The 25,906-nt window shown below is 40.6% G+C and overlaps 1 protein-coding gene across 1 annotated transcript in view; it reads left to right on the top strand.

The window, feature by feature from the left end:
• Positions 1-1,961: 1,961 nt before the first annotated feature.
• The window catches only part of sntg1 (syntrophin, gamma 1), a 149,912-nt gene continuing 125,967 nt past the window's right edge, over positions 1,962-25,906 (top strand). Inside the window, exons 1-3 of the mRNA XM_069915697.1 lie at positions 1,962-2,012; positions 8,040-8,174; positions 18,862-18,918. Of these exons, the coding sequence (XP_069771798.1) occupies positions 1,962-2,012; positions 8,040-8,174; positions 18,862-18,918 (243 nt within the window). The remainder of the gene's footprint in view (positions 2,013-8,039; positions 8,175-18,861; positions 18,919-25,906) is intronic.

Genomic DNA, 25,906 nt, shown 5'->3' with positions numbered 1-25,906 from the left:
GAGCTGCCAGCTGAAGTGATAAATACAAACTCAATTTTAACATTTAAGAAGAATTTGGACAGGTACATAGATGGGAGGGCTATGGACTGGATGAAGATCAGTGGGACTAGGCAGAAAAATAGTTTGGCACAGACTAGGAGGGCCTGTTTCTGTCCTGTAATGTTCTATGGTTCTATAAGAATTTGTCAGTAAGTTCATCACTCCTCTGTTCAGATAAGCAAGCACTGAAATTCCCATAATACTGGAATTTATGAGCGAATCATGAAAATCAGTTCATTCTTGGGCTGAACCTTCTTTCCAAATCCCCCTTCACTGGCTTCCTCACCAACAGCAATCAGATATTCTTTACAGTCTTGAGAAATGATTGATCAACCCTCTAAACTTTCTTGTCCAGATTCCTTAGATGTATATATTTTTTTCTCTCTTTTAGGCTTTGAGAACTTCATAACAAACTTTCCCTTTGTGTTAAAATCTGCAATAATTGTTCTATCTCATCTGGAAGCAATGACAAATGTATCCCTTCACATCACTGCTGTTTCTTTACTCCTCACTACGTGCTTCTTCAGTATTTGAGCCACCATGTAATCTGATTATAATTTTAGTAAAAGAATCATGTTCTTGTTATCCTTTGTTTTTTTGCTGTTTCTTTTATATTATCTGTAATTTCTGAATTTATTTTATGGTTTTCCTGAATATCTTACAAAATTTCTTTGCCTTATTTTTTTTCTTGCCAGTTTAATTTTTCTTATTTTTGTGGACACCAGTATTTGACATACTTCTGGAGTGGCACAAAAGTAGATGGAGTGGCGTTGTCTCAGTTCCGGTCAGCCAGGTTCAATCCTGACCTCCGGTGCCTTTGGTGTGGATTGTGTATGTTGCCCTTATGACCACACTTCTACTGAGCGTTTTGGTTTCTTCCCACATCCCAGTGATGGTCAGTTAATCAGTTTGTTCCTAGTGTAAAGATGAGTGGCTGAATCGATAAAGTGTGGGAAGAATAAAAAAGGATTAATGTAGCATTAGTCCCATCAGTTATCTAAAGGTCATCACAAAGTTAGTGAGCCAATGTTGTGATGTTATGAATGGATGATTCCCTTTCTTCCTTACTCTTGGCCATGATTTTTCATTGGCACATAAAGTACCGCAAATTAATATAGATCAAAACTTTTTGCAATGCCATCTCAAAACCACATTGATGTTTAGAAAATCCCAAACCAGGGGAATGGTGATTGGTTGACAGTAACAAATCATTATTAGTACTTTTCTGAGGCAAGCATCAGGCATAAAGAGCTGTGCAATGCTCAGGTGGGTTTTTTTCAGTCCGGTCACAGAAGGTACTGAGCCTTGGATCTATAAGCACATTTTCATAACTATCCTCAGGCAGTGCCTGTCAGCAGTTATTGTCCCAGGTTTCAGCAAATTCTGCTGTCTTCAGCATGACTGAAGTATAGCACAGGAGAGTGTGCGGATGCTATGATTGTCGATCAATACAGAAGAGTGCTGGAGAAACTCAACAGGTAATGTAGCATCTAAAGGAATCAAAGATATATTACCAATGTTTCCGGCCTGAACCATTTGTTAAGGTAAGGCTCAGACTGGAAACATTGGTTATATACTGTAGCTTTGCTTCACGTGCTGAGTTTCACTAACACATTTGTGTATTAAAATATTTGGGAATGTGCTGATCGTCTCTGAAAAGATGAGCAATTTGACTCTTGTATCTGATGACAACACGAGGATGCCAAACTCTTGCACCTACCAGCTGGAAAGATGGGGCAGCATTAGCATGGGAACACCACCCCTAAGCATGGCCATCTAAGCTCCTTACCATCCTGACTTGGAAATATATCCCCATTCCTTCACCAGCAGCAGGGCAAAATCCTGGAACTCCCTCTTTGACTGCATAGAGGGAATAGCTTCAACTCAAAGGCAGCAGCAGTTTGAGAAAGCAGCAAGTCACCATGGATGGGCAACTAAATGCTTCTCAGCCTGCAAAGAATAAGAAAGGTAAGGTAAGTGGGGCAGTGCTCTTAAGTAAAGATGAGATTAGAGTGACAGAGTGATAATTATACTGTAAGATCTAAGGACCAGAATGCTCAATCCATTTATCTTCAGGTCCTCTTTGTCACTACTGTAAGAATCCTGGTCATGTGATAGCAAATTGTTCCATGTTGAGGAAAAATATATAACATCCTTTCTAAATTAACTTCCAACTATGAACAATTGTGTTTATATGTGTGTGTGTGTATGTGGAAAATATCTCAAACCTTTACAGTTCAGGCCCAATTTTGGAAGACAGTTTGAAATTCAGTCTCAGAAATCCAGTGTTGATGCAAGGACTTTTAAATTGATGCAAAGGTTTGTTTACGAATGAGGGGGGAGGGAGAGGAGTGTCAGACTGTTGTAAACTCATGAAATCCTTGTTGAGTTGCTTTTCGAGAAATATCCTTTCAGACAAGTTGTTGTCAAAACTCACCTTTTCCCTTTCGAGGGTAAATGAAGTGAGTTGGCTTTCACAAAGCTTCTGGAACCCCTTTGTAGATCAGCCAAAATGTGACTTTCCCTTTCTGGTCATGGTGTGGTATACTAAGTCCCCTTTAAAAGCGACTTTTCCTTTGGCCACTGTAGGGCAAACTCATTCCCCCTTACAGGGAGAAATCAGAGAAATTGTCCATTAACACACATGAGGCCACTTCAGCACAGTAATATTTCAAGAGCTCCGGCTCCTGTGTTGCCTCCTTAAAATGGCCCCTGATCAAACAGTGTACTGTTTCTGTAATGTGTTGGTCACATGTTCTCTGCACCTGTATCCTAGAGTCTTCCTCTCTCTTCAGAAGTAGTGAATTTGCATACATGCTGTCCCCAGCCTATCAGCTCACAGTCAATCTCCAAAGCTTGCAGGTTTTGCAGCTTGATTTGTTCTCTTAAAATGGCAGTTCCACTCAAATGTAAATGAACTAGGAGCATGTACTACAATCTCCTAACTAATGAAGGCCTGCAGACCATAATCCTTAATTATCCGATCAACTTCTGTGGCAACCTTGAAAGATCTATGGATTTGGACCCCATGGCCCCTCTGTTCTTCCACACTTTAAAAAAAAACCTGCCATTAATCATGTACTCTGCCTTAAATTTGACTTGCCACATTTCCAGATTGTATTTTGTCTGCCATGTTTCTGCGTAACTCTGCATCCTGTCCATATCCTGATGTAACCTATGTCAACCGCTATCCATAACACTTCCAACTTTCATGTCATCTGCAAAGTTAATGGCCCATTCCTCTATTTCTTCCAGGTCATTTATAGAAATCACGAAGACCAGAGGCCCCCAAACAGATCATTATGGAATTCTACTAGCCACTGGCCTCCGGGCAGAATATGTTTCATCGTACCCTCTACTTTCAGCAGCAATCCAATTCAGAATCCAGTTCAGAATTCACAATTCAGAATCCAATTCAGAATTCACAATTCAGAATCCAATTCAGAATCCAGTTCAGAATCCAATTTAGAATGCAGTTCAGAATTCACAATTCAGAATCCAGTTCAGAATTCACAAGTCAGAATCCAATTCAGAATTCACAATTCAGAATCCAATTCAGAATCCAGGAGATTCCATGGATCCTATGCTTCATGACTTTCTGAATGACCGTACAAAGGGGAACTTTATCAAATGCCTTACTAAAATTAATATGCATCACATATACCACCCTGCTTTTATCAATTTCTTTTGTTACGTCCTCAAAAAACTCAATTATGATTACATGGCATGACTACCACTCAAAACCATGCTAGCTATTCCTGAAAAATCTATTATTTAAATGCTTATAATCTCTGTTCCTAAGAATCCTCTCCAAATGTTTGCCCACCTCTGACGTAAAACTCACTGGTCTGTAGTTCCCAGATTCTCCCTATTACCATTTTTAAACAAGGGAACGACATTTACCATTTTCCAATCCTCCCCTGTAGCGAGGGAGGATGAAAAGAACATTGTCAAAGGCCAGCAATCTCTTCCCTCACTTCCTGTAGTAACCTGGGGTATATCTTATTAGGTCCTGGGGTCTTATTAATCCAAATGTTTTTAAGGAGATCCTGTATTTTTTTTCCTTCTTAACCTTAACATGATCCCGCACATAAACTTGTTCAATACTGACCTCACATTGATCAAGGTCCCTCTCTCTGGTGAAATCTGGTGCTTCAAAGTATTCATTTAGGACCACCTCTGCCTCCAGGCACAAATTGCCTATTTTACCTCTAAGTACCCCTACCTTCACTCTTATCATCCAGCTTCTTTTCATGTATGCATTGAATGTCTTAGGGTTTTCCTTAATGCTACTTGCCAAGGCTTTCTCTTGGCCCCGTTTTGCTCTTCTAGGTCCTTTTTTAAAGTTTCATCATGAGCCCTTCCTGTCTTTTGTTTCATAAACCTTTCATATGCTTCCTTCCTCTTAATGAGCTGTCTCACCTCTTTTGACAACCATGGTTCCTTTATCCTATCATCTTTTCCCTGTCTCAGAACCCACAACTGGTCCACAAACATCCTCGCATTACTTTTGTGTTTTCTCTCTGAGAACAGCTGTTCCCAATTTGCTCTCAAGGATCTCTTTGTTGGCCTTCTGACTATCCAATTGAGTGATTGCACCCTTCTTGTTTCTAACGTCTACCCATACTCTCTTAGTGGACAATCCCTCTGCAATATCTTCCCTTTCTGCAGCTGTGATACTATTCCTAATTATAAAGGCTACCCCTCCATCCCTTTTAAACATCTAAACCCAGTACCTGCATCAGCCACTCCTGACCTTGCATCAGCCAAGTCTCCACAACAGCCACAACATTGTAATTCTACTTACTGATCCATGCTCTGTTCACCTCCCTTATTCCTAATATATCTTTCATTTCAAACCCTCCAATTACTACATTTATGCTCCCTCCACTGCCTGTCCTTCCTCACAAGTTCACATTGTATCAATCTTTCCACTATCTCTACCTTTTTATAGTTTCTTATCTCCTTACCAAACTACTTTAAACCCCCACAGAGCAGCACTAGCAAATCTTCCTACAAGGATATTAATCCCACTCCAGCTCAGATGTAATTCATCCTGTTGATACATGTCTCACCTTCCATGCAAGAAAGTTCAATGATCCAGAAATATGAAGCCCTCTCTCCTACACCATCTCTTTATCCATGTATTAAGCTGCATTATCCTCCTATTTCTAACTTTGCTGGCACATTGGACGGGTAGCACTCCTGTGATCATAACCCTAGAGGTCCTGTCTTTCAACTTGGTACCTAACTCACTGAACACTATTTCAGGACCTCATCACCCTTCCTATCCATGTTATTGGTCCCTACATGGATCACAACATCTGGCAACTCACCCTCCTTCTTGGGAATACTTTGAACTTGATCTGAGATATCCCAGACTTTGGCATCTGGGAGGCAACATACCATTTGGGATTCTCAATCTCTTTCACAGAACCTCTTACCTGCTACCATAACAATGGAATCTCCTATCAGTACATCTTGCCTCTTCTCCTCCCTTCCCATCTTAGACACAAGGCCAGACTCTGTGCCAGATACCAGATCACTGTGGGTTGTATAGGTGTCCTGCAATGACTATCTGTTCTCTTTCTCTCCCCTAACTGTTATCTAGCTACCTTCCTCCTGCCTCCAAGGTGTGATTGCATCTCTGAACTTCTACCTCCCTAATGTCCCAGAGTTCATCCACCTCCTGCTCCAATTCCCTAGCACAGCATGTAAGGAGCTGCAGCTGGATGCACATCTCGCAGATGAAGTCATCAGGCATATTGTTGGCTTCCCTGAGTATCCATATTCACCAAGAGGAGCATCTCTCTGCCCTGCCTTCTATTCACCCTGTCTGTGAAATAGAAAGAAGTAAGAAAAAAATTCCCTTCCCTATGGCTCCTTGCTGATCACTTTTGTTTCTTGATAGGATAGGTTGCTCTTGCACCACCACCACCACCTCAGCCTTTGCTCATCGAAGCCTCTTGGGCCAAAGCCTCAATTCCCTTCTCTACATCTTGCCACTCATATGATAGCTGTTCCCACAATGGCCACTCTGCTTATACGTCTCACCAATTTGAACATGCCTGTTCTCATATTCTCTTGCTCCATCTCCTTTTTGCTGGAAAAGAACTCAACTGCACTTTACTCACTTATTTAAACAAGCCTGTGAAACTTGTTGGCTTTCGTTGCTTGAGGGGTTGAATTTAAGGCAGGAAAGATTTGCAGTTATTTTACATCATGCGGTCAGGCCACACAATGTGTACTGAATACCATTCTGGGCTCCTTACCTGAGAAAAGGTTTGCTGGCTTTGGAGGCAGTGTAGAGTAGCCCCACCACACCCCCCCCCCCCCCGGTTTGATTCAAGAGATGAGGGGGTTAGCCTTTGAGAAGAGATACAAGACTAGAATGAGGGGACATAATCTCAAAATCCAGGGGAGTAGATTTAGGACAGAGTTGAAGAGGAACTATAGAGTAGTGAGCCTGTGGATTTCTCTACCTAAGAGAACAGTGGAGGCTGCCTCATTAAATATATTTAAACAAGAGTTGGATAGAATTTTGTATTGTTATGGTAAGTGTGGCTAGATGGACTGATTTCACGGCCCAATGTGACAGAGTACATAGATATGTTTTTGGAAGATAAATTGGGGCAAGATTTGTTAGTGTAGGTCACATACAAACACTTTAAAATAGATCTTATTTAAAATACTGGAGCTTTGCTAATGCTAGACATGTTGGGGCCCTCAGAGACTTTGCAAAAACTTTGGAGAGTGCCCAAGAGACTTCACTAATGGATTATTGTTTACAAAAAGGCCACAGATGAAAGAGCTTATCGGAGCTGCCTTCTGTCTGGAGGGGAACTTGCTGTTCTAAGAGGGTCATGTGGTTTTGCAAGCAGAGAGAATCAAACAGGCTTTCTTTCAGTGAGAGAGACAGAGATCACATCTACAGTGATACAGTCAGCAACAGCAACTGGGACTGGAACAGGACAAGCTGGCAAGCTTATGGAAACCCCTATTTGGAAGATGGATTGTGAGTGCTTGGTTCAGCCTGGAGAAAGCCCTTGTGGTTCATGCACGAGGAGAGGACTGGCTGTCTAAGGTTTCACTTGAAATAAGAAAAACAGAAAAGGCACTCTGTAGTGACTTGAAAGAAAGAAGTTATCATCTGGAGAACCCTGAGGGGGAAAGTTTTGTCAGCAAGACACTGGAGTGGCTGATTAAAAAGGAATCCATTGCAGATGTCCTGGAACCACAAATCTCTGAAAACTGGCAAGAACCTTCCTGAGCAGTAACCATTTACCTTTCAAGCACCAAAACCCAATGAACTTAATAAATGTTAAATTCTGTGCACAGTATAAGAATTGCCTGCAACCAGTGAACTTGGAAGAATAAGAAGTGAGATTGGACTGTGAACCAAAGAACTTTTCTGATCTTGTATACACATTACATACACGTGCGCTTAGAATTAGAAGGGCGTTGTTAGGTTAGTTAAGTCAATAATGATAAGTTAAAGTGTGATTCTGTTTTCGTGTTTAAAGATAATTAAAAGCAACTTTTGTTTAAGTAACCATTTGGCTTGGTGAATAGCTATTGCTGCTGGGTTTTGGGGTCCTCTGGGCTTTTAACACAGATCAGCCATGATCTTATTGAATGGTGGAGCAGGTTCAACAGGCCAGATGGTCTACTCTTCGTCCTTTTCTTATGTTTCTGTGTAAAACCCTAATTAAAAACTATCTCCTGCAGAAAAATACCTGGCTGGTTACTACTACATTTGAACATATTAAGAACAATACCCTTTGTGCTGTGGATAAAGACAATGCTGCTCACCCAAAGCACAGAATCAATAAGGGTTTTGTAATCTACAAGGAGCTGCATAACTGTGTCTTAGACATTATTTCTGAAATGAAATTTCACGCATATTGTACTTTGAAACCTGAGGTTATACTAGTATTCCTTTCAATTATCATTCTCCCAAATCTGTTTTAAATCAGTGTAATCTTTTCCTTGTTTTCAAGACGAAGACGGGAATTTGTTTACTGCAAGATGGTTCTCAAGAGCCCTTTGAAGTGCGATTGCACTTAGCAAAGGATATTTTAACAATTCAGGAGCAAGACGTTATCTGCGTGTCAAGTGAAGCCTTCTATTCCAGTGTAAGTAATAACCTTTTCTTTCAAAATACTAATTGCTGATATTTTTGCAATTAAGAATGAAGTGTCTCTACTTTTCTTAATTGGTTTGCTTATTTAAACTGGATTTATTGCAAAACTCTTTTCAACATTTGATGAATCAGTGTCCAAAATACTTTGTGCTTAACAAAAAGTCCTGTCAGAAGAGAAAATAAATACACACTTTCATGTTTCAGATGATAATGCCCTTGTACATCCATGGCAACTTGGCGAATAAAATGCAGCATGTATTCAGCACAAAGGAACTACAAATCACGCACAAATTATTCATATGACATTGACAAATTTCAGTGTGAGCTTTACATTTGGAAAATGTATTTGCTGAAGGAGTTGTGAGGTTCATTGAAGATTGAATATCATTTTATTTTCCCTGCCTTATGTCAGTCTTCAATTTATCTCCCATACTACATTCACCCTTTTGTTTTGCTTGGTTAAAGTTACCATTTAATTTCCAGAGGTTTGAAGAACACTTCAAAGAGCAAATCTATATATTCCTCCAAAGGCATTAATCAGTCAATAACCCATTTAATTATCTACGTCAGGAGAGATTTTGAGAGAAGCAGGATCAACATTTGTTTTGTATTTGTTAAGCAAGGCGCAGACCCAACGTTCAACTAATGAGGTCCTGGATACTTGCAAACACTTGCCACACGAAGAGCATCACCACGATTAATGAGTTTAACAATCAGTAGCACAACGCAGAGCAAGCCGATCATTAATCAAACTTGGACATCATTGTTGATTTGTAGCCAGAGCTGGAATTTCCCAACTGGACACCCGAGCTCTCTATCTTAAGTTGGCACATGTGAACATATTGTTAAATGGAGTAGAGAATCCTTCCTATTTTATTTCCCACCATGGATCCCCAAGCCTGCATCATGTTTGAATACTTTACAGGCAGTGGTTTGGCTGGCTTGGAAGCTTTCTTTATTCATTTAAAAAGCCTGCTCTAAAATAAATAGACATAGCTCTGGGTAGTCAAGCTGATTAAATCATTCTTGCACATCCTCCCTGGCCCTCCCCTCCCCACCCCCGACACTCAATAAGGACTGGATTCCACTTGTCCTCAGCTATAACCCTCCACATCCAATAGATGATCCTCTGCAATTTCCACCACTTACTCCATGATCCCACCACCAGACACATCTTTCCTTCTCATCCCCTTTCTGCAGACACTGCTTCCTCCGGGACTCCCTTAACCACTCACCCCTTCACACTAATTACCCCCTCGGTTCCTACCCCTGCAACTGCCAGAAATGCTACACTTGTGCCCACACCTCCTTCCTCACCACCATTCGCCATCCTTTCAAGTGAATCAATACTTTACAATCTGTGGGGGTCATCAACTGCATCTGGTGCTGCTGTTGTGGCTCCCTCTATATCGAAGAGACTGGACGCAGAATGAGATATTGTTTAGTTGAGCACGTTTGTTCTGTCCTCTACAATGATAGGAACCCTCCAGTGGTCAACCATTTTGACTCCACATATCATTTCCACCCATTTGTCCATCCATGGCCCCATGCACTGCCAAACCAAGGCTGCCCGCAAATTGGAGGAACAACTGCTAATATTCCACTTAGACACTCCCCAACCATATGCTATTAATATTGTTTTCTCGAGTTTCCATTAAACTCCTCCCCATCTCCCTATTTCCCCAGCATTCTGTCTCCTTCAGCTGTCCACCCCCTTCCCTACCCTTTCCATTCAGAGAGCTAACCCCTACCCCTATCACTTTTCATCTTTTTTTTCCTCTTCTATCCTCCTACCTAAAACCACTAATGACCTCTTGCCTGTTAGTCTATTCTGTGCCCCCTCTGCCCCTTCCTCCTTTCTATCCTCTCTCCTCCCCCCCACCAAAAAAACTTTTATTCAGGCCTGCTGTTTGCTCATTCCTTGACAAAGGACTCCAAGTCAGAATATTGGACACCTTTTACTTCCTATGGATGCTGCATGACCTGCTGAGTCTCTCCAGCAATTTTTGTGTATTGCATTACAATCACAGCATCTGCAAAAACTTTCCTGTTTAATGAAATCTGAACTGTTGTGTACTTGGTTCATTCTGGGCTTTGGAAAAAAAAAATCAAATCTGAAAAACATTTGCTTGTGAGCAATGCATTGCTGCATCGGAAATCTACACTCAGAAAACCTCACCTGTAAGGTTGTCTCCGCTTGTTTGATGTTGTGGGTGCTGAATTGACCCTCTTTGGTCCCTGCTTTCCTATATGTGGGTTTTCTGAAAGCCTTGCCCATACCCCATGCATTTCATCATCCAAAACCAAAGGCTCCTTTTTGATTCAATACTTCAGAGTCCTCATCTGCAGCAAAACTAGAATGTGATGTTTGTCATGTGTACAGTACACAACCCTATCCCCCATCCTGCTTCTGTTGTCTTACATCATAAAGGTCTTTGCTCAAAGTCTGGTCTCCGAATCTGGGCAGCAAACACAAGATTCAGCTTGTTGACATAAATCTGCAGTTGGTGGATGTTCTTTCTTCATTTTCACTGTCATCTTGCTTTTTAGCTTCTGATGAAAGAGGCTCAAATTCATGAGTATCCAACGTGAATAGGAAACAAAAGCACGATTGCAATGAGTGGAGAGCAGAAAGCAAGATCTGCATCGCATATAGCTTCAGTACAGGTCTGGGTGCTACCATCAAAAAGTTCCAATGGGCCTGTGGAGTAAGTGAAAATTGAAAAAGAATAGAGGGGAATGGTTTAGCATATACCCTAATCTGTTGTTCAGCGGAAACAATGCTCTTCTCATGATGCTCAGTGTTTCTCCACTCATTTCCTACTCTCTCCTGCCATGTGATATTTTCCCCTGCAAGAAGAGAGAACATGTCAGTGAATGTGCCACAATAGATTTGAGTGGAGCCTGAAAGTTGAGTAAAAGTTTGTTTGATGCTGAAAATAAGACTAGGTATTTATTTCACAGTTGGAATAATTTCAGGTTTCCAGCATGGTAGTCTGAATGAAAGGTTGATGAATAAGTATTCAGAATTCAAGCAACTGACAGCATCAAGCAATCAACAAAAAAAAAGGAAAATAAATATGTACTGTGAGTTTAAAATTGTAAATGTTCTCTGAAGTAACACCTAAATGTTTGGTGGAGATGGGAGCAAATATTCCACCAGCGGAGTGCCTTGGCCATGCTTTCCTCATTGCAGCTGTTTGAATAAATATGTGTGAAACAGCAATGAAGAGTTGGTTGAAGCCGCTCGACATTGGGGTGATTTTCTTAGTGTCTCCTTTTCCCTGCTTAGTATGAGTCTTTATCTTCATTAGTATATTATTAAATACATTAGTTAGGCTTTGTATGTAAACTTGACAGAGGGGGTTTTAATTATCTACAATGTTAAAGTTCATCTTTCAGGTGGCTCCGTGGAGGGGAGGAAGCTGCAGTTGCAGTGATGGTTAAATGTTTTCAAAGAATGTGCCTGAAAATAAAGTAAAATGCTTTAAGGTTTATATATTCACGCAAGTGAAGTTTGTTCAGTGTAAGTGGAGTATAGTATTTTTGTCTCAAACTGTTTATTCTTAATGCAGGTGTATTAGTTAGGCATTAGTTAGTTTTACCCCCTCCATAAATCTTCGTCCGCGAAGCCAAGCCAAAGAAAAAGAAAGAAAGAAAGTTAGGCAAGCAACCAGAAAATACACTTTTATGGCATCTACCAATTCAATAGGTGACAAATACCAGAGGCTTTACTGTAGTTAGAATGGCTTTGGTCCATTTTCACCCACTAAATTAGTGCAATTGTTCACTTTAACAATAATTTTCCTGTCATCATCTTGAAGAAGCTTTGCAATAATTGCCAGTCCGAACAGAAATTCATTCACTTGCCTTATGGTGGAGGTGAACCTCATTAGCAAAACCAATAGAAACACTGATTAATCGCACAAGATTAAAGGGAGGTTTCAATGGAGGTGCATCAACAATAGATGCATATATGTTTTGTCAAGCCAACCAGGTATTAAAAAAAAACATGTTAGAACAGCTGGCACTTTGGCCAAAATGAGAAAGCTAATACTAATAAGCTTTGAACTGGAACTAATATTCTCCTTGTAACACAAAGCCATTTGCGATCAAATGGTTCTATAATATTTTGAGTTCCGTGTCAAGGAGTCTGTCCCTTAACAATCTCTGAGCAAATTCCATTATGTAGCAAAATGACACAAAAAGCTTCATCTGTGCAATTGCTAGTGCCTGTTCACCTTCATCACCAGATCTTTTGCACCTTTGGTTATTGCTTTGTTGCAAGTTGCTGTTTCCAGCATGAGAATAAAAATTGTCTCCTCAATATTTCAGCTTCTGTGACCTGTGGCACTTGGCAGTTTCCTACTGTCCCAGATGCAGCAATTGTATTTTGAAATAGCACTTGGGTATTTTTACTGTTTTCCTCTCTCGTGAAATTATTGCTATGAAATTTCTTGGGACCAAAAAAAAAGGCTTAAATTGCTTCTTTGTCCATCTGCATGGATCTTCCTGCAGCACACGGATCCTCCAAAACAATTGCAGTGCAAAACCCATGAAATCTATCAAATAACTTCAATATTTCTAAATGCATCTGGCTTTCCAAAATATTTAGAATTTGGTGACTACTTTGCTTTGTGCATGGTTCTAAGCCTGCAATGCCTGGAGCCAAGGATTTCAACTCCCTCAATTATTCCCACAGCCAACCTTAAACCTTAGAGAATGAACATTGATTTTTCTCCCTACCCTCATCTGAATCTGATCTTTCCATTATCTTTACCTACTCTCTCTCTAACATATCACCTCCCCCCCCCTCCCCACCCCTGTTTAATGGTTTCCCCCTCTGTTGCTCTACCTTTCACACATTCTGTCTTATCCCCTCTAGGCTCCTCCCCCAGCTTCTTTCCACCTTTATGTATGCAATTTCACTTGTTTTTATTGTCGTCTTGAGAAAGAGTTCAGACTCGAAATGGTGAGATTATTTCTATCCATAAATGCTATCTGACCTTTTGAGTTCCTCGACCAAATATTTTGTCTGCTCAAGATTTCAGCATCTGCAGTTTTAGTGTTTCTCCATTGTTCTTAACCATCAGATCTAAACTAGTTCAAGCTCATTGAGCAGATTCCCTGGATTGGCAGAAGATTGCCATTCCAGCTTTAGACTTGACCAGAGAATTGCCCAGGATGCCAACATTCGCCCCTAAAGTTGACAATTACTTCACACAAAAATCTTGGTTGACGTTTGCAGAGGAAGTTTTAGGAAAACAATCACACCAAGAAATAAGATTTGCACACATCTGGAAAAAAATTGCTATTTTCTTATTCTGAATGTAATTTTCTTTCTGACCTCTGTTTCCATATTTGATGCCCTCTGTGGAGAAATTGGTTGAAGATGTTCAGATTTTATTTGACTTGCATTTGGTAAAGAAGGCTTATGATCTTTTTTACTTGTGCCCTTTTTGATCAAATCATTCACAGATGTAAGAAGAATATGTCAAGCTATCAGAGCATCCAGTTTCCTCACATGAGGGACATGGATAAAGTGAAATGCTCAGTTTCCCCCCCCCCACTTCTAAAATGGAAAACCTGAGGTGAAAGGGGAGAGATTAATAGAGGCCTGAGAAGCAACTCAGGATTCCCAGGCTCGGGAATGGCTTCTTCCCACAGGCTGTGAGACTGGTAGAGTATCTTGTAACCATGTAAATCATGCCAAATATTCATATACAGTACATCTCTGATTATCCAAAATCGGATTCTCCAAAATCATCAGTTATCTAAAAAAAAATGTGGATAAATGAGGATATCTGAAACAAATCAGAAATCATCATTTATTGGAAATATTTTCAGAGCTGAACTGACCGGGGAGCTCGGGCTCCCGGGGCCAGCAGCAGCAGACCTCGGGCTGCCAGCATGAGCATAGCCTCAGTGGTGAAGTGTTGGTGATCAGAGGTCCCCAGCATTTTTATGATAAGAATTAAACATTATTTTAATGCTTAAAAAAAACCTTATCTTGTTGTTTGCTGTTACAAATGATTTTCTGTTGCTATCGGGCTATTTTTTTAAAAAATGACCAATTCTCCAAAAAAACGTTTATCTGAAATAGGCCAAAATATTTATGTTGATTATCAATATATCATTATGTACAGTATATGTGTGTTTTGTGCATAAGCCATGGTCTTGGGGGGGGGGGGGGGGACCCTGTTTCATTGATTTGTATATGTACAATCAGATGATAATAAACTTGAATTTGAACTTTAATCTTTTCACTTAGAAAGCAGTCCATCTCTGGAGTAAGCTGCCAAGGGAAGCTATAAAAGTAGGAATAATTACAACATTCCAAAGAAATTTGGACAGATACATAGATAGGAAGGGCTTAGAAGAATATTGACCAAATGCAGGTGAATGGAATTCGTGAATAGTGCCAACTTGCCCGCCATGGATGTGTTGGGCTGAGGGCATTGTTCCTCATTACATAACTCTTTGACTCTATGATTTGAAATTGCAGTCCTTGAGTGTTTTGTTTGAGAACTCCTCAAGTTATTGTTTTCACATACAATGATACTGGTTACCATAAAAGCAGTCAAGGTCTTATGTTCAGGTGTATCTCAAGACTACCCTATTAAGATCAGAGCATAATCAAGTCTGTAACCATCTATGGATTTTGTATTCTGAAGTTATATTCTATAGCTTTTGCGGATTACATGTCATGCTAGAAATGGACTCACATTTTTAAGAGAAGGCTTACATATAAATTATTCAACCATTTTATTTGGAGAATAGTGAAGGTACAGGGTGACAGGTGCTCACAAGCCTTAGAGGATTTCAAATGGGTGAACGTTCCTGGAGAAGGAATAATGCCACAAAGGCAAAACACTAATATATTATTGATATTATAATTAGTCAGGCTAGCAATTTCAAATTCACTTTTTGCTCAAGATTGAGTTTTATTTTTGAAACTGAGATTCACCTTGCATCTAGCTGACTACGTGATAATGATGCTTTTGACCATTTTCTCTGCTCTAGTGAGAGAACTCACACTTTGACCCTTTGCAATGATGCTTTATGAATAGACCAGTCTGTAGAACATATTACTACTTTTACTGCTGAACGTTTGTAGCAGCTGCTACACATAGAAAACACCACTAGACTTGGTGGGGTTTCCAATAGAACTGTTTATTTGAATTTCGCGCGTGCCCCTTTAAGGCCAATGGGAGTCTCACCCCGTGCAGTGGTGATGTCATCACATGGCCCAGGCCTAAGCCACAAGGCAGCCCCGATGGCACCATCTTCTGCCAGTTCAGCGGTACAAACGGGGCTGGTTCACTTACAGAGATGTGCGCCGCCACACAACCACCCCCCAGAACTAGTTTACGCATCCCGCCGCTTGAGCAGCCGGTCCCTCTGTTTGGGTTGTGCCGTTTGCATGGGCTCACTCAAGTCCACGAGCGCCGGCTTTAACTGGTCGACAGTGAAAACTTCCTTCCTGCCCCCAATGTCCAGTGTAAAGGCTTTGCCCGATTGCTGGAGGACCTTGTACGGGCCCTCGTACGGGTGTTGCAGGGGGGCTGGGTGTGGGCCTCACCTGATGAACACTAACTCCGCTAAGTCCAGCTCATTGGGGACGTTTTCCGGGTGCTTGCAGTGGTAGGTTGGCGGTGGGGTGTTAATGAGTTGAGCTTGCTGCGGAGGTCCGAGAGAAGCGTCAGGGCCTCACATTCCAATCCGGCGTCTGCTCTGAGAAACTCCTCTGGCTGCAACAGTGATGCACCATAGACAAGCTCTATGGATGAGACTTGAAGGTCTTCCTTTGGAGCCATTTGTATGCCAAGCAGGATCGGGTCTCGTGCAGGTCTTAAGAGTGGTCAGGGGCAGCATGCTCAACTCTGCTCCAGTGTTCACCAGGAAACGCCGACCATTGGTTTTGTCCATCACGTGGCGGAGGCTGTTCGTATGGCCAGTTGTTACAGCCATCAGTGTCAGCTGGCCCGGTCATTTCCCTGGTGCGAGCAGGGTTGGCGGCATTTGCAGGCTTGTGCTCCACAACACTGGTGATAGAAACACCAGGATCCCTGGTGCTCCTCGATCTTCTATCTGGGGGCAGGTTGTGGTCGGTTGGGTGCAGAGCGGGCGACTTGGTTTATAGTGGCCTTGTTCTCCCTCTTCGACCGCCACAGCACGTCGGCGCGGACTGAAACCTTCCTGGGGTCTGAGAAATCCTTGTCCGCTATCAGGAGCTGGATGTCCTCTGGCTGTTGTTTGAGGAAGGCTTGCTCAAATATCAGGCAGGACTTGTGACCCTCTGCCAGTGCGAGCATCTCATCTATCAATGCAGACGAGGCTTTGTCCCCCTGCCTGGCTGTGCACTGCTGATGGGAAAGTCTGAAGGTGCTGAGAAGGAGGGTTTTGAGGGTGATATACTTGTTCTCTCTAGCCACCATTTCTTCATCGAGGACACTCACCATATGGTAGAACATGGCGGAGTCTGAGGTGATCTGCCGCAGTCGAAACTGAGCTGCTGCCTGCCCGAACCACATGTGGGGGTGGTGGGTCCAGAAAGGAGGGACCTTTACAGAGATGGCACTGATTGCCGAAGAGTCCATATTTGGAGACCAGATATCATCTGAGCTCATTGGGGTCACCAATATAGCGACTGCGACAACACAGAAAACACCGCTAGACTCAGTGGGATTTCCAGTAGAACTGTTTATTTGAATTTTGCACGCACCCCTTTAAGGCCAATAGGAGTTCTGCCCCGTGCAGCAGTTTATGTCATCACGTGGCCCGGGTTGCGAGCAGTGGCCTAAGCCACGAGGCAGAGAGTAGGCCCTGACGGTGCCATCTTTTGGAGCTGCCCTGCCAGCGTGGTGATACAAAAGGAGCCGGTTCACTTACAGAGATGTGCATCGCCACACATTCAAGAAAACTGCCAATTCTGCTCAAAATAAATAAGATGTATTTTGGTAAAATTGTGCAAGGATATCAATATCATCTAAAAATAAGTATTAATTTACAGTTATATGCTCAAGACACCCAGCTCTACCTCAAAAGTGTTCTCCTGACCAATCCCTACTACGGCCAGTCACTCTTTTGACCTTGACTGACATTGAGTCCTGAATAAGCAGAAATGGCCTCTGATTTAAAAAAAAATATAGAAGAGTAAAACCATTGTCTTAATTATCAATCTCACACACTGCTCCCTGATCACCAAATACACTTCCATTACCAGCAAGTGTCTGAAAACTGAATTCAACCTTTGGAGACCATTTCCAGTTATCATAAGGTGAATGTCCTTTGTTCGTAATTTTTAATGAGTCTTGTAGAGTTATTCAAGGAGGTTAACAAAAAGGTAGATGAAGGAAGGCTGAGGATGTTGTCTAGGTGGACTTTAGTAAAGTTTTGACAAGGTCCCACATGGGACATTAGTTCAGAAGGTTAAGAATCTAGGAATCCATGGAGAAGTTGTAAACTGCATTCTACATTGTCTGTGTGGGAGAAAGAGTGGTAGTGGATGTTTCTGACATAGGGATCTGTGTTGCGATCATTGTTGCTTGTTGTCTATATCAATGATCTCGATGATAATGTGGGAAATTCGATCAACAAGTTTGCTGATGACACAAAGATAGGAGGCGAAGTAGAGAGTGAGGAAAATTTTCAAAGCTTGCAGAGGGATCTGGATCAACTAATTCCCTGAAGGTGGCATTGTAGGTGGAAAGCATTGTAAAGAAAGCTTTTGGCATCTTAGCCTTTATAAATCAAAGTATTGAGTTTGAATAACAATAAGATGAAAGAGTGCAGAGAAGATTTACTAGGATGTTGCTGGGTCTTCAGGAGTTGAATTACAGGGAAAGGTTAAACTTGTTAGGACTTTATTCCTTGGAGCAAAGAAGAATGAGAGGAGATTTGATAGAGGTATAGACAGAATAGATTGGGGGAGATAAATATGAAAAGTCATAGTTTTAAGCAGAAAGGGGGAACATTAGGGGAATTTGTTGACTCAGAGAGTGCTGAGAGTTTGGAATGTGCTGTTATCCAATGTGGTGAATGTGGGTTTGATCTTAAGTTTTAAGAATAAATTGGTTCTAATGTCCTATTATTGGAAAGGAAGGCAGTAATGTGTGTCAATTATGTTTTTTAGACCGCAATGTCGGGATAATCGCAGAAAAAAATTAACATAATTACTGCCCATGTGGTTGTTCACCCTAGGCATCCTTTTTATAGTTCAAGTACCTGAGTGCAACAGTGCTGGTGGTTGGACATGCAGTAGAGTGGATGCCAGTCAATTAATTTTTCTGGTACGATTTACATGGCAGGCTCCCTCCACAATGTTGTAGGGGTCCTGCAGGATAAAATCGTGGTGCAAGAATTGACTCAAAATTCCTGCACATTCCTTTTTTCAACTGTCTATTTAGTAGCAAAATTCCTTGATTGTGCCATTGCATGCCTGCAGTCTAAAACCCCTAATGAGGGAGATTTCCGTCATTGACTGAGAGGCTCACTGAGAATGAATAAAATTAATCGCCACTGCAGACATAAAATAACACTAAAGATTCTTGTTATTAATTGTGAGAAAACATGTATATTGTCTGCTAAACATTCCCTTTTTATATGATGTGTGAATTGTTTAGGTTTTGCATTGATTTATGTAATTACTGATCTTAACTCTTGGTATCATTTTTTAGGAAAGAACTGTTACAATTAGAAGACAGACCATTGGTGGATTTGGGCTAAGTATAAAGGTATCTTTTAAAAATAATTGTTAAATATTTGAGAAACAGTTTTAATTGATATCCAGAGTAAGTTTGTCAATATTGGTGTTTAAATCAGTTTGTCCAGATAAAATTTGATTTTCTTCACATAAAGGCCTCCCTCTGTTTGTCATTCAAGGAACAAGCAGAATTTTACCAACATATAGTGTACTCCATAGAACATCTTGGGTCATCTCCTTGGTCAACCCTGAAAGCATTGGAATTCAAAATGAAATTCTTTCCTAGAAAAGGAAGCTACATCCAAATATAACCCAGTTGGGTAATTCAAAGCCAATTCCTACTTAAAATTTTAACTCTTTTAATAATGGAAATCTGGATTCTAAACAACTTTGAGAGATTCGGGTATCAATTACTATGGTTGCATCTACAGCTATTTTCTCTGCCAATTGAACCTACCATTGAGAAATTGAACCAAATGCCCTAAATGACTTGAGGACCTTTTGCCAATTATTTGTATTATTTTGAAAGCTGAGGTATTCTTTTCCATTCTACAGGGATACTTTTTGCTGTACTAATTATGTACTCCACCATTGCACCTCACTTCTATGGCTCAGCAAATGAGATAGCGAAAATCCCTTTGGATTGAAACTGACAATATGTTCTATCATATACTTATTGGTTCCACTTCAAGAAGGAGCATGTAATGATAGAGTGCTAGTGATCCTCCTAACCACTAGATGGAGTCAGAGACCAGTTGGTTGCAGCTTCAGTTGTATTCAATATGGATGCCTCTACACAGTCATGAGTGATTTCTTTAACTAATAAAGTATAGTTGTTTTAAAATAACTAGTTTATTTATTACAATAAACAAAAGATCACATGGTACCATAAGTGTTCAGTGTGCATGCTACCAGAAATGGAAGAAACAACAGGAGTCTGCAGAGTGTGTATCCATTGTTAGTAGCAGAGATATGGAGAGTGTAAAGATTTGTGATGCAGTAAATTGGACTGGACATGTTGACCATGAGTGGAGGTTGTTCAAACAAAGATTCATGTGGTACAGCACAACACCAATTATCTAAACTGGTTGAGTCTGGGCCTATGTCAGATAAATGTTATTTCTTTTGGAAAACTGAACATTAAAAAAAATAGTTGCAAATCACATATCAATGTTTAAACAACAATAGCAAAGAGAAGGGATTTTAAGAATTAAAATAACATTTAATTCTCACATAAAATGCTGGACACCACCAATCACCAAGATGAATCCAATTTTTAAAAAAATTTGGATAAATGGGATTTTGGAGAATCCAGTTTTGACTAATCAGAATTGCACTGTACCTGCAAGCCAGTGGATCAATAGCAAACCTAGTGCACATAAGATTGCACTGCTACTTACCATGGTCGGACCTCAAGCAACAGAGGTTATTAATACATGATTTTTTTTGCCGAGGCAGAAGATCAGGGCAAGTTCAATAAGATTATCGAGACCTTTGATGAACACTGTTCACCAAAGAAAAATGAAACGGTGGAGAGGTACATGTTTCGCTTATACATACAGCTGTAGTGAGAGAGCTTTGATTAGCTTTACAGCACTCAAAAAAAATTGAGTGAGACTGCAAATGCCAATGAAAATGAAGGCATATTTGTAGCCACAGTGTGTCCAAACACATAAACAAAAAAAAAAGAGGCATAGGGAACAAAAAGAAGAGACATTCAATTGTAAATGATGTTGTACTTAACATGCGCCAAAAAAATGCCTCGCCTATAAGTGCAAAGAGCAGAATCAAAGGGAAACAAAATATAAACAAAATTGTGGACACTATAGAAGAAACTCCTCTTAATGATACACTTTTCGTGGGCATGGTAGTGCAGGAAGATTATAGACCAACACACACTGAACAGCCAAGCGTGATGAGTAGACTGTGTCATTGCATACAAATGGGACAAATATTCCTTTCAAGCTGGACAGAGGGGCAAAGGTCAACTTGATCTGTGAGCATGACATCAGGGCAATGAAGATAAAGCCATACACCCGTACAAATCCTGTACACCTCAAAGGCTTCAATGGACAGAGAATTGATATGAAAGGTACATGTAAACTCAAGGTACATGTAACGTCAGATTCACAGTAGTTCCAGATGGACAAAACCTGTGAAAACTTAAGCTTAGTCAAGAGGGTGCATGCACCAGGGAAACCTCATTTATTAGCTGATGTGTTATCCAGGGGAATTACGCAAAATGAAACACACAATGGGAGTTCCACAGAGACCGATGTGAATCTCCATGTGAACCTGATCACTGAACCTCTTCCTATGTCTGACATGATATCCAAGCAGATCACAGCTGAAACTGAAAAGGAAACAGTTCTACAGAAGTTCATCAAGAATCTGAATGAAGGATGGTGTAGAGGTGAATATCAGCCATCGGAGCTGAGTATTGTTAATGGGCTTCTGCTCAGACAGAACAGCGTTGTCATTCCTCAATCATTGCAACAAGAGATGCTGAAAAGAGTGCACAAGGGGCACCTTGGAATGGAAAAATCAAGAGGAGGACCAGATCTGCTGTTTATTGGCCAGGGATAAATGCTGACATTGACAGGATGGTTTCCAGCTGTGAGACCTGTTTGAAACCTCACATAAAGCACACAAAGGAACCCATGATAATAACTGATGTACCAGCATATCCATGGCAGAAAGTTGGGACTTATCTGCTCCACATGGATGGAAAGAATTAGTTGCTGGTTATTGACTATCTATCAAACTGTCCAGAGGGTTTCTTTCTAATATGTCTGCTGCTTCCATAATCAAATATGTGAAATTGATATTTGCAAGACATGTAATTCCTCAAATTTCTACAGTGACAATGGACCATGCTACAGCTGTAGAGAATTCTAGAATTCTAGCTCTACTGAAGTACAGAATTTTGCCACTTGAACATGGCATGTCACCCACTGGGCTTCTGATGGGATATAGACCACACACCACACTTCCCTACTCTGCAAGCCCAAATAAGAACAGATATCTTGAAGATGTCAAATGGAAACAAGTGTCTGCACTGGAGGAAAAAAAAACAATGGCAAGTCAGTAAGAAGTTTAGAGTCACTGGCACAATATGACCTAGTGAGACTCAGAGATTCCAACTTTTGGGACTAAAAGGCTACTCTTCTGGAGGAAGTAAATCCAAGATCCTACATGGTCAGAACAGAGGAGGGTCAAATATTCAGAAGGAATCAAAAGAGCCTGCTAAAAAAATACAAGAGTCACTGCAGGAATAGACGAATGCAGAAAGTCCAGCCTGCACAGCAACAGAGGAAACATCACCAGTGCTAGACAGTAGTGGAGCAGCAGAGCCACACAAGCACCTGCATTAAGAAGATCCACACATGTTACCAAAGCACCTGACTGAATCTCTAAATGAAAAGGAACTGCACACTTAAAAGTTTGTTCTCCTGATTTTGTGTTTACGTTTGTGCTGAACTTTCAATTGAAATGAATACTGTATTAGTGTGTCATGTTGCATGAATCATCTCAAGGAAAGGGAATGTAGTGGTAAGGTGCTCCTGACCACTAGAGGGAGTCAGAGACTAGTTGCTTGCAGCTTCAGTTGGATTCAAGATGGATGCCTTCACACGGTCATGAGTGAGTTCTTTAGTAATGAAGTATAGTTGTTCTAAAAGATCATGTTTCTTTATTGCAAAAAAAGAAACATCACAGAGTAGATCTAAAAGTAGCTGTCACATTTGGCTCTGAAAACAGATAGATGATCTAAAGTTTGGATCCTTTAAGTTCAAATGTTTCTGAATGAGCTTGCTGAACAATTTTTCAAATGTGTAATAGTAGTAGATTTTATGCCATGTTAAAAAGTATATTCTTTGAATTTGAATGATATATTTAGTTATTGAAAACCAAGTGAATAGATTGGCAGAAATTCAAGATGTGGAAGATTTTTAAGACCTTGGAGAGTTCTGTCTGCTTGTGATGTTTAATGCAGCTTGAAACAGATGTAAGGAATTGCACATGACTAAATTAGCCTTCATCTTCTGTAAAGATCAGATAAAACCATCTGGCATTCGCCATTTTATACTGAAATATCTGATGGCTATTTTGGGATCAGAAAAGGATATTTTAAAAATAATAATCTTGTACCTCATTTACAGCCATTAGTGTATACTGTTTTGTATAATAACAATAAAAGACCTGGGGAAACAGTGATGGAAGCACATACAGGTACATCAAGTGACAAAAGGGTTTTGAAATATCTTCAAATTATTCTTCTAAAAAAGAAAATCTATCTATGGCAATAGCACAAACGGGCAAGAGGAAAATCAGCTGCCCATCTTTGTGACTATTGGAAAAAGAAAATAGCTCAAAAGCTTAAAAAAACATCATCTCCTATTTTGCACTTCTACCCAATAAAAATGTAATTCCTATTGATTGAAAAAAATGACTGGATATATTTACTCCCAGTTGACAATGTTGGCAAAAAAAAAGTACCAATATAAAATGAGGAAATAGTCACAAACCTATCTCATTTTCTTTGATTCTGCAGTTTGCAACACATCTGAAAATAAGTTGTATTTGGGTCTTAAATCAACTGTTATTGTATTTAATTTAGGACCTATTATGAAATAAACAATGTGTTGTGAGAGAGTTCACAAATAACACGAACAATAATCACATCTGTGAGCAGAATGTACATGAGAAGACATATCTAAGTCCTGGATGCAATAAAATAGAGAGTTATGGCTGAGAGATAGGGAAGGTTTAAATTGTTGAATTGGTTTATATAGTGTGCCACATCTGTAATGTGCTATGATCTCCAGCCTAAAGTTTACACCTATGGTCGTTTGTGTTAACCATGTCAAACAGCAGGGTAGAATGTTTTACAATAATATTTAGTGGATTCATTGATATCAGCTAAATTTTGCAAGCAAGGAATCATTTTGTATTATAACCATATAACCACTTACAGCACAGAACAGGCTAGTTTGGCCCTACTAGTCCATGCTGTACAAATTCCCACTCTCCTAGTCCCACTGACCAGCACCCGGTCCATACCCCTCCAGTCCTCTCCTCTCCATGTAACTATCCAGTCTATCCTTAAATGTAACCAATGATCCCGCCTCGACAACGTCTGCCGGAAGTTCATTCCACATCCCTACCACCCTTTGTGTAAAGAAATTTCCCCTCATGTTCCCCTTATAATTTTCCCTCTTCAATCTTAAACCATGCCCTCTAGTTTGAATCTCCCCCACTCTTAATTGAAAAAGCCTATCCACGTTTACTCTGTCTGTCCCTTTTAAAATCTTAAACACCTCTATCAAGTCTCCCCTCAATCTTCTACGCTCCAGAGGAATAAGGAATATGAAAACATGTGTTTCAAATCTGACAACTTTGATAGTATTATGTCATTTTGAGACTTAAAGTAGTAACATTAGCTGTCAATGTGAATGCTGAATAACTGATTTCTGCATGTGATATCTTGAAGTGAGAGTAATAACTGTGGCCTGATTATTTAATTTTTAATTTGATTAAAATCAGAATTTCATAATCAGCATATAATGAAATTAATTGTTTGTGAAAAATACAATCTGTGTACGTTAGTAAAAAGTAAGTTCTCCTGATCCAATGTAACACGATACGATTCCTTTATTGTCATTTAAGACCAGACTGTAAAACAGTAGAAAACAAGGTAACATTCCTCCAAACTACAATGCTACCTACACATCATGAAATAACATAAAAATAACATAGACAACACAAGACTATGCCATTCCTACACCAGACAAAACAACAGAAAAAAAAACTACAAGTCTGAAACACACCTACACAGAGCAACATAGTGAATTTAAAAAAAAAACAGTGCAAACAATACAGTAAAAGTTGAAAAACTAGACTGAATTCACAGCGGAGACCAGTTACATTTTTGTAGTCTTAGATTTTAAAAAGTCTAATAGCTTGAAGTGAAGAATCGCCTCAAAGTTCACAAGTCCATACGGGCCTCCTCGCTGACCCCACCATCCACTGCAGGGCACCATTTTCCAAGACAGCACAGCTTCCAGAACCTCCGGGGCAGGCACTTGACACGGCCATTCCGGGCTCCCTGATACTTCCACCATAGAACACAGTGACCTTCAGGTCCTCCCAGCCAGGCCCACAATGCAACCCCCTCTGGCTCACCTCAGCAAAACCCACCACAGCATCTCCTCCTTGGCCACTGGCAGCAAGCAACTTTGAAGTCTGGAGGCCTTGTCCCCACAACAGAGACCTGATCACCACAGCAGACCAAGTCGTGCAGCCCTGCAGCTTTCTTCTGAAGGTACCTTACTTTGAGGTTCTCACATTTCCACAGCTCAACAGCCCTCTACTGTCCAATGTTCTTCAATTAAGAATAGTTGCATGGCACCTTACTTAACCGGTACGGTAGCATCAGATCTGGAGAAGCAGCTGCAGCCACTACTGCACCACCACCATCCTGGCATGGTTAAAGTTCCAAAGAACTGCATGGCTGTAAATGCCCATGTATTAAATTGTGGATTCCTCTCAGTCTCCTTTAGGCAAGCCATTTAAAGTCCTCCTTAAAGATACTTGCAGCAGAATGTGTGTGTTATATCATTTTACAAACATATGGCAGGTGCTACCCTTTTCCATGCCTGCCTGAAGGCCATTGTGCCCAATGACTTCTTACATACAGATTCCACATCCATGTTCAAATCATGTCCCATTATGTGAGAGATTAGGTGGAGTGAATCCAGAGATAATACGTCAATGCCTTCTAAGTGTTCGTCATTGTTCTGTCAGCTGGGGAAAAAAGAGAGTGACACAAGTAGGAGAGTGGCTACCTCGAACTTCCAGCCACTCCGGTCCAATCCATATCTCCACTGCTGCCTGTGTGAAATTTGAATATTCTCCCTGTTATCATGTAAATTTCACCTTGGTGTTTTGTTTCTTCCCATATCACAAGTATGAAGGGGTTGGGAGGTTAATTAGTCACTGAAAACACTCTCATGTGCTAG

This window comes from Narcine bancroftii, chromosome 2 (genome assembly GCF_036971445.1).
Source record: "Narcine bancroftii isolate sNarBan1 chromosome 2, sNarBan1.hap1, whole genome shotgun sequence".
NCBI classification, from domain to species: Eukaryota; Metazoa; Chordata; class Chondrichthyes; order Torpediniformes; family Narcinidae; genus Narcine; species Narcine bancroftii.
The sequence above is the reverse complement of the archived record's forward strand: the minus strand, read 5'-3'. Positions and strand labels throughout refer to the sequence as shown.